General features: G+C 42.1%; 1 protein-coding gene across 1 annotated transcript; it reads right to left on the bottom strand.

Moving 5' to 3' along the window:
• Window positions 1-2,820: 2,820 nt before the first annotated feature.
• LOC309974166 (UDP-N-acetylglucosamine--peptide N-acetylglucosaminyltransferase 110 kDa subunit-like) lies at window positions 2,821-5,961 on the bottom strand (the record flags this gene model as incomplete). The annotated part of the gene is made up of 1 exon (XM_082858627.1): window positions 2,821-5,961. One exon carries the CDS (start codon window positions 5,959-5,961, stop codon window positions 2,821-2,823), a length of 3,141 nt encoding a protein of 1,046 aa, XP_082714753.1.
• Window positions 5,962-10,369: the final 4,408 nt, after the last annotated feature.

Genomic DNA, 10,369 nt, shown 5'->3' on the forward strand with positions numbered 1-10,369 from the left:
ACAAGCTCGTGCAATAGACTTCCAATCAGCGGGGGGAAGAGCTTCTCCTGTCAACCATAGCAGTAGTAAAAGGAGCAGTGGGCCCATATTGAGCACAGGCAGATTTTCAATCTTTCAAACCTTTCAAAGGGAGAGCCTGATGCTCCCTAGTAGCTTGTTGAGGATTATTAGGATCAGGTCTTTCTATGACGGGACAACAGAAAATAGGATCTTCTCCTCGTTTTATTGCTCCTTGTACAGCGCGCTGCAAGGGACTGAGCATTTTTACAGATGTGGATTTTTGAGGAAGACAGTCCTTATTAACCTGCAGCTTTTTCACTGACTTATCTATCACAGCCATTAGAAAATCATCCTCAGGATATTTCTCTCTTTTATGTTTACAAGCCTCATCTGTTAAGTCAAAATGTTCCTCTTCATCTAAAATATTTAAATTAATTAGCTCTTTCGGTTTAGGAAGTGGCGACACAGTAGCTGATAATACAGTCTCTCCTTCTGTCAGAGGCTTATGTTTTTCTGACTTTACATTCAAATCAACACTATCATGAGAAGAATCTAAACATATTTTTTATCAGATTCCACAAACTATATGTAACAACAGGAGTATGAGTAGGCCCTCGAGACTTGTAATAATTTTTTAATCTTCTCCAACTTTCTGCCAGATTTCTATGTCAACAGAGCCGCCATCAGGAAACCAGGGAGATACACCATGGATATTCTGTAAAAATTCAGTCAACTGTGAGGTAGAAACTTTATTACCCCGAGCTTTAAGCATCGAAAGTAAAACCTGAGCAAATAATTCATACATCTTTGAGCCCTTTTGCCCCATCTTATTTTACTTCTGACTATTGCCTTATGCCTCTATTAGTTCCACTTTTACTGGTGGCCACACATATTTTGCATAAGGGTTCTCTTACCTGCACTTTCTTTTTCTTTTAATTGCCTTCACGCTTCAGGTCCCTGTTCGAGTGCCACTTGCCGCGGACCAGCCGGAGAAAGAGGATCTCACCGCCCAGGGTCAGAAGGGAAGGGGTAAGGAACTGAAGTAGCACCGACGGATGGGGTCAGAAGGACCAAGACAACTGATGGTTGCAAGGCAAATTTTATTATGCTACAGTTGCAGATTATATAGACTAGAAATCGGAAGGTTGCCAGATGGTGGTTTACATTATCTACAGACTGTCTCGGCTCAAGGTTAACTTCCCTGGGAGGAAACCCATAAACCCAGAAGCATCAAAAATAACCTGCATGTGCAGGGGGGAGACAGCTTTGCTTGTCTCATTTTACATTCTTTCTGACCTCTGGGCCCTGGTGATTTATCTCCCATGGAATGGAACAAGGAGGGGAACAAGTAGGGACAGTCCCTTCGAGCAGCGGCCGCATGCCTGGCATGTCCTTACCTGCCCTCAAGGCTGACTGCTTCCCACACGTATGTTGCCTTGTTTAAGCCTCAAGCCCTCGATCCTTTGTTGAAATACAATAATTTCATTCCTATGGTTTTCAATACCAAAAACTCAACCTCCAGGAGGGCTAAAGTCTAATTTGTACTCCAAACCAAGTAGCAGTGCAGTTTGCTACTACTGAGACTGAATCCATAAAGACTTCAAGACCACGTCCAGAAGACAAGTTATTATATATAATACCCTAGAAGGTCTGAAACATAATTATCATATACATAGCTGGTCCTTCAGAGCTTTTTACCTATAACATGTTTTTTGATGAAAGTTATTTAATGTACTGGAGATAACTGTGACTTACTGATCAAATATTTGAATACTTATACTTACCTGGGATTTCATTTCTGCTGAAAGAAAAAGGTAGAACAGGACTCACTAAAAAAAACAAACAAACATTAGAAATGAAAGTAAAAATCTTAACACACACTATCACTTTTGGAAGCAGCATAGAGGGGCAGCCAACGGTAAAACACTGGTGAAATAGGTCAAAACTCTAGGCCAAAAATCCATTATTATTATCATCAGTGACAGTACCACAACTGTGCCCTTCAGAATTAATAATCGCTCCTAAGAATCTTCATTTGGCACCAGATGATGCGGCTAAGAGAAACACTCTGGGAGGTTTTGAATCAGACTTGGTTTTTTGTTAGCCAAGTTACAGGAGAATTTTTAAAGTGGGGGGAAGGGAAGAAGCAAACGGACCAGGAAAAGAATTTAAGCCATCATCTATAAACCAACAAAGCACTGATAGTTCCAAACATTATGTCAGACACTAAAATGACTGATATAGGCTCAAGTGGTTTATAAAACCTATAAAAAGACTACACCAGCAAAGTCCCCATTTATCTGTAGAGTTCAGAAACTAAAACAAGGAATATTTTAGCTTAAAAGCTTATCTCAAGAGAATCATACACACTTCACATGAATACAAATACCCGAAACCAAACATTTTTAAAAGCTCCAATACCCAAAATATAAAGAAAAATATTAATTCAGAAGACTCGATCAATCCATGATAATCACAAAACGGCTGGGCAATCTCTATCTCCCTTCCACACTAACCATCCATCCCATGGAAGACCAAGGGAGATCAGACCTTCCAGACTTACCTTCCAGACCTTCCAGACACCTGGCTGCTGCAAAATTCTATGGAGACTCCTTGTGGAACAGCAGTTTCCCATCTCTTGTGTCTCTCCCTATCGTGATCATGATCATGCAGGAAGCAAGTCTGGCTGTGCTATTTCTTATCATTGACTGTCACCCATCTGCAGCATGGTATTGTACAGATAAGAAAAAAGTAGTTCCCTTTCCCCCAGAAGGTTGAGGCTCAGGTACAGGGTAATTCTCCTGTGCACACAGTCATTATTTAGGCCGACTCAGTGACTTCAACAGGCGTAATCATGTGATCAGGTTTGTTGCCAGCTGCGTAATGCTCCCACATCTGTAGATAGAGCCGCTCTAGGTCCATTGTGTATTGTTTGGTGTTGAACAGAGGGCTAGATGTTCTCTGCTTCCAGACTTTGCCACGAATTTTCTTCAGGTATTCTAGATCAGTTCCCAGTTTCACAGCTATGTCTTCATATTCTTGTCTATTTTGAGCAATAAGCTCAAGACAGCCTAAACAAGTGAGCTGGGAAGCTGCAACTCGGGAAGCAAGAGTCTCTCCTGGCATAGTCACCACGGGTGTCCCTGACCAAAGGACATCCATCCCTGTGGTGTGTCCATTACAGAGTGGAGTGTCCAAGCAGACATCAGCCAGCTGGCCTCTCCGAACATGTTCCTCTTTAGGAGCAACAGGTGAAAAAATGATACGCTTCTGGGGAAGGCCCATATTTTGTGCATACTGTTGAATATTAGGTTCTCCTACTGCTGGAAAACGCAACAGCCACAGTACACTATTGGGAACACGCTTCAGAATATTTGCCCACATCTGCAAAGTAGATGGGTCAATTTTATATAACTGATTGAAGTTACAGTACACAATGGCATCTTCCGGTAACCCGTACTGAGAACGGGTGGTTACAATAATGGTACGGGGAACCTCCTCTCCAGTGGCAGCCTTAATGTTGATCTGGGTAGTTGCCAGTCCATTGCTAAGACTGAATCCATTAATTGTTATCTGAATTTGTCCTCTGTTAATCATTTCAATAACTGCCTCTGCAATAGTATTCATAGGAATGACAGGCATATTAAGAGCCATATTACTGCTGTCTGCGTTGTCTCCTCCATCAGGACATTTCATCTTGACAATCTGCACATCTGGGAGACTATCAAGAAATGCTTTGAGGTCGATGCCATTCAGCACAATCCGATTGTCATAAATGTGCCCATTGGACTTAAAATCGATGACTGCCTTCTTCTTCAGGTGAGGGAACATATTAGCATGATCACCAATAAAGAAAGTACGGGGCATATAAGCCAGTTTCTCAGAATACTGCTCAGCAACTTCAGCAGGTGAAGTTTCCTGATCAGTGATGATATAATCCATGAAAAGCACGCCACTGGTCCCAGGGTAGCCCAGCCACATTGCCTGAATAGGAGCTGGCCTGAGAGCAAAGAGTTCATTTCGAGCACCCCTGGTATAACCATTCATATTTACAAGGATGTGTATACCATCTTGATGGATGCGATCAGCTGCTTTCCCATTGCATGGAATCTGAGAAAGATCAATGAAATGATGGGCTTCTGCCATCACCTTCGCTCGGAAGTTTGTGCCATCATCTGGGCTCAGGGCATAACAGAATACCTCAAATTTATCAGGATTGTGCATGCCTGGAATAGACTGCATAAGATGAGAAGTAGGATGATTCCCAAAGTCAGAACTCACGTATCCTACACGCAGTCGACCATCACTGAGCTTCAAGTCTTTTGGATGTTCGTACGGTGGTTTATGAAGGACACTGATCTCATCCAAGCAGAGGTTCCCATGGCTTTCAGCAATAGCCTTCCTGAAGCCATGAGAAAGAGGATAGAGCATACTATGATGAGGCTGCACAGAAGGCAACCTATTCTTCTCCAGCTGGTCAGCCACAATGCTGACCAACTTCTTCATTCGCTCATCATAGTCTGTCCAATCACAGACAATCTGCAGGCAATGAGCCAAATCACAATAAGCGTCAGGAAAATCAGGTTCAAGCTTCAGAGCAGTGCGATAAGAAGCAATTGCTTCTGGAATATTCCCTGAATACTTGTGGATGGAAGCCAGATTGCTGTGGGCATCCGCAAGTGCAGGGTTAATCTGAATGGCACGAGTATAACACTGCAAGGCTCCCTGAACATCCTGCATCTCCTTTAGAGTGTTTCCCATGTTACAATAGGCATCAGCAAAGGTAGGACTGATTCGAACAGCCTCCTTATAATGCATCAGAGCTTCCTGCAGTTTTCCCTGCTGCTGCAATACACTTGCTAAATTTGAATGGGCAACAGCAAACTCTGGGAAGACTTCTAATGCTTTACAATACAAGCGAACTGCCTCTTCAATGTTTCCCTGGTCTCCTTTGATATTGGCTAGGTTATTCAGAGAGTCTGCATGGGTGGGACACAGCCGCAGAGCTGTATTATAACACTCTTCTGCTTCGGCAACACTGCCCTTCTCTTCCAGAGCGTTGGCTAGGTTGCAGTAAGCATCAGGGAAATGTGGTTGCAATTCAATAGCTCGCCTGCAGGTGTCTATTGCCAGATCTATCAGGCCTTGCTCATAGTATACACAAGCCAGGTTGGCATGTACCACTGCATGATTTGGGCTCAAGCTTAGGGCACAAAGGTAAGCTGCCACAGCTCTGTCAAAAATCCGTGCCTCTTTCAAGACATTTCCTAAATTGATATAAGCATCCAGAAAATTGGGGTCAAGGGTGACAGCCTTTTCAAAGTGATGAATTGCAAGCCAAATCTCCCCTTGTGCATTGAAAACACAGCCAAGATTACTCCAAGCTACTGCAAAGTTCGGTTGCGTCTCCATTGCTTTCAAATAACATGCCTTGGCTCCTTCCAAGCGACCCAGGGCTTTGAGCAGGTTCCCCAGGTCACTGCGAACACAGTACAAATCAGGATTGCACTGAAGAGCAGAGACGTAAGCTTGTACTGCCCCTTCCATGTCGCCTGCTGCTACCAAAGCGGCTGCCAGGTTAATATAACCATCGATGAAATCTGGTTTGAGATGCAATGCATGCCGGTAATGCTCAATTGCTTCCTGCAACTGCCCTCTTTCCTTGTACACATTCCCCAAATTCGAATAGGCTTCTGCCAGAAGAGGGTTCTGTTTAATTGCCAGAGTACTAAAGTGGGCAGATCTGTCCAGCCTTCGACACTGGAAGTGTAGAGATGAAAGTAATAAAAGTACTCCAGTATTGTCTGGCTCTTGTCTCCACAGCTGCATGCAGTGTCTCTCAGCTGCCTCAAAATCTCCTGCCTGATACTCTTGATGTGCCAACTCAGCTAACCCTTGGAAGGAAAGCATACGTTTCGTTGGTTCTGTGCTGTCGGCCACGTTGCCCACAGAAGACGCCATCTGGAGCTTCTGGAGAGAGTGAGAAAAGGGGGTAATTGAGTCCCGCTGCCGCCACTACTGGCAAGAATATTTCTAGAGGTAGCAAGTACGAGGGCAGCAGCCGTACCACTGCTTTGACAGGCTTAAGCGGCGGCGACGGTTACAGGCACCGAACCTTAGGAACTCTGGTTGGTCGTCTAACTCTCACGCTCTTGAAATCTTAATTCTTAACCCTGCCCTCTTCCACCATTTTCCTCCTAATCAGGGAATAAAAATTACCTATACACTTGCCTTAGAAGAAATCAAAAGTCAGTAGTCCAAACACTTTTCAAAATTTTGATTTCTGCCCAGTTGGAAAGGAAATACATGATTGACTTTACTTCATCATTCATATAGTCAATGTGGAAAACATTAGGGCCGTGAATTTCAATACAGTAAGATCAGAAAATTTTAAATTGGCCTTCCCAAACCACTAATAAGTAACCGATGTTGTATATAATGCTAAAATCTTAGAGACCGAGTTTGATATTTTAAAAGTTCTGAAAGGATTAGCTAATTTCTCCTCATCATATTTCTCATGCCTCAAACCTGAGTATTACATTTTTAAAAATAAATTTATTTATCTTTATTTATTTATTTTTATTTTGGCTGCGTTGGGTCTTCAATGCTGCGTGCAGACTTTCTCTAGTTGCGGCGAGCGGGGGCTACTCTTTGTTGCGGTGCCTGGGCTTCTCATCACAGCAGCTTCTATTGTTGTTCCACAACTCTATGGGTTCCTTTTTAGGTCCTATGAAGAACCCTAGAAATTAGTTCATGGAATTATAAGTTTTTGCAAAATTGTCAAAAGTGAGATATTTTAACTTCCATCAGGTAAGACCAGCGTCTCTTTCTTTGCCAATTTTCCTTCTATCATATTCCGTTATGTTGGATCATATTGGAATGGCCACAGGCTTTTTTGAAATCTGGCTAAGGAGATTTTCTTTTTTCTGTGGTACGCGGGCCTCTCACTGTTGTGGCCTCTCCCGTTGTGGAGCACAGGCTCTGGACGCACAGGCTCAGCGGCCATGGCTCACGGGCCTAGCTGCTCCGCGGCATGTGGGATCTTCCCGGACCGGGACACGAACCCGTGTCCCCTGCGTCGGCAGGTGGACTCTCAACCACTGCGCCACCAGGGAAGCCCTAAGGAGATGTTTTAAGTGAGGCTATTATGTGATTTTCAGACACCGCCATATGTAATTGACTATATACTATCGCATTACAGGAATAACTTCCAGTACTCATACTGACTACTCTACTGACTTAACCTAGCACAAGACACAGAAGCATAAGGACAGAAACCACCTTACAATATAGCCATGTCTTGCACTTCACAGCTCTCAAAGCATGTGCGTTTGAAGAAGAAAAAAAGAACTGAAAAGTACAAAACCAGAAGCTATTCTGTGGAAAATTATTTCAATCATCAGGCATGTGAAAGATAAGTCAAAGATTCAGTTCTCATCAATGCTTAGTCAAAACGGAAATTTTCTTCTGTCAAGAATATACTCCAGGGGCTTCCCTGCTGGCACAGTGGTTAAGAAGCCACTGCCAATGCAGGGGACAAGGGTTCGAGCCCTGGTCCGGGAAGATCCCACATGCCATGGAGCAACTAAGCCGGTGTGCCACAACTACGGAACCTGCGCTCTAGAGCCCGTGAGCCACGACTATTGAGCCTGCAAGCCACAACTACTGAAGCCTCTGTGCCTAGCGCCCATGCTCTGCAACAAGAGAAGCCACCGCAATGAGAAGCCTGTGCACCGCAACGAAGAGTAGCCCCCAGTCCCTGCAAGTAGAGAAAGCCTGCGCACAGCAACAAAGACCCAACACAGCCAAAAATAAATGAATGAATGAATGAATGAATGAATGAATGAATGAATATACTCCATCAACAATGTGTGTAATGGAATGGTGTGAATGAGTATTTTATCAGAATCCCTGTAATGCACAAACCTATAGCAGTACTGAAATCAGTAATGCATTTATAATGGTAAATACTTATGAGGAAGTAATCCATAGAGGTTTTCTCAAAGTTAACAATGAAAATTAATGTGACATTATCAATAATAAATTGTGAAGCTGAAATAAACTTTTCTAAACTATTAATAACTAGAAGCAAATTCTAATCAACCATGTTACAAGAAATCTATGTCTAAAAACTACAAAGTTTATTTCTTAAAATTTCATTTCGAAAATACATAAACTGTCATATGAGGAGGCAGTTAAAGAATATATAGCTAAAAGAGTGGGGGAAAAGCTTTATAGAGACACATCTGGCAGTAGTTCATTTTTAAATGTCATTTTTCTAGATTTTGTGACACCTATAGTATTGATATTTGAAAGCATTTAAAAAATTGTAATTTGAAGATTTGCTACTTCCAGGTAGAATAAAATATTTTGAAGCAAAACAACGTTTCCACTGAGAAAAACAAAAAAAGCCAAATAAAATAGCCAGCATTCAATCAAAAAGTTCTAGACAAACCAAGAGATAGAATCATATGGCTAAAATTCTAAGAAAAGAGCAGATAATACAAAAATATTTATATAAGATATTGTGTATCTTTATCAGGAAAAGTCTTTATCAAGAAAAGACTTTAAAATCATCAGAATTAATATTGTATTTTATTTGTATATTATATTTATATATAGATATTTATATATTTATATAAAGAACTTAAAGATAAAGCCCTAGTTAAGGCAGTGACAATAGCAGTAGCAGTGGGAGTGAAAAGAAATGGTTATATTCAAGCATATTTTGTCAGGAAAAGTCCAAGATCAAATGTCTGACTGCATACATGGGATGGATAGACGGAGTGGGAAAAATCAAAGTTACCTATAGAGGTTCTAGTGAAGATGGGTTGCCGTCACCCAACCCAAGGGGCTGCGATCATCCCCAAGGTCTAGGAGACTCAAAGGGAAGGTCATGGTCAGAGGCAAAGTTAATTGGTGGGAAAATAAGACTCCCAGTCTCCCCATCTCCTTATACCAGTTTTTTTTGGTAACATCTTTATTGGAGTATAATTGCTTTACAATGGTGTGTTAGTTTCTGCTTTATAACAAAGTAAATCAGTTATACATATGTCCCCATATCTCCTCCCTCTTGCATCTCCCTCCCTCCCACCCTCCCTATCCCACCCCTCTAGGTGGTCACAAAGCACCGAGCGCATCTCCCTGTGCTATGCGGCTGCTTCCCACTAGCTATCTATTCCTTATACCAGTTTTGTTTTTCTGCTCATATACGTAGCAGCATTTCATTCAAGGGGAAAGTCATTGATCTGACTGGTCAAATTAAACAACATAGTTCACGGCACATTTACAATGGTTAGTTCCTCCACAATTTAGAAAGTCACATTCACAATTTCCCTCTTCCTACGCCGCGGAACACATTGGCCATTCCTCCAAAGTTTCCACTCCACAGAGTGGACCAGAGATGACGTGAGCCCAGAACTGAGAGCTTGGCATGAGACGGTGTCAGCCCCACGTAGAGCTCTGGCATAAGTTATAACCCATCCCAGCTCTACAGAGAGCTCTGCATGGAATCCTGGGAGTAAACTCAGCCATAATAATGTGATTCTGTTTTTCATTTGCTTTTCTTCCTTGCTTAACTTTCCCTGGCCACTCTGACAAACAAACTTTCAGGCATTCCTGGGCCACTCACTAACTTTATTCCATTTAATCTCATCCAGATTCCCAAGAAAATTACTAACTATAAGGAGGGATATTTGGAACATGGTGAGTTTTAGATGCCTGAAATATACAGGTCATTGAATCCAGTTAAGTAGCAAATTATCTGGATCTCAAATATGCCAGTAGAATAGCAGACTAAGCTCAATTTAATGTACTCTTACTGGAGACACATGTAAATTCTGGGTCAATTTTGAAAAAGTTAAAAGCACGTAGCTGAGATTAAAAGAAAGAAAGGAACACCTGCATGTTTCAGAAAGTAACAGAGAAATTAAATCCAGAGAAAGAAGAGCGGACTGATGTCTGTGGGTTCCGTTCCTTAGTATAGGCCTTATGTAAATAGGGGCTGGAGCAAGAAATCTAACATTACCTTGTGGCCAGGAATTTATAGACTCAGGATGGAACAATATTGAGAAGTTGGTACAGATATCCTACAGAAATTTCATGAGGAACTGCTTAGTCCATTAAGAGGGCCAAGGGCAGTGGTGAGGAAGATTGATATCTCTTGAAAACCTTCAGGTACAGAAAACAGCAACACCTCTGAAAAGTAGGCCTCTCCTTTCCAGCGTTGTGATGGCCAGGTTGTCACTAACCTGTAAGGCCCTGTATGAATCAGAAACTGCAAGGAGAGTAATTCAAAGAAAAACAGATGCAGGATGGGTGTGGCAATAAATCCTAGGACCCTATCAGAAACAAAATTAAAACCACTCTA

The sequence above is a fragment of the Leucopleurus acutus genome (genome assembly GCF_964270905.1).
Source record: "Leucopleurus acutus genome assembly, chromosome: 17".
NCBI lineage: Eukaryota > Metazoa > Chordata > Mammalia > Artiodactyla > Delphinidae > Leucopleurus > Leucopleurus acutus.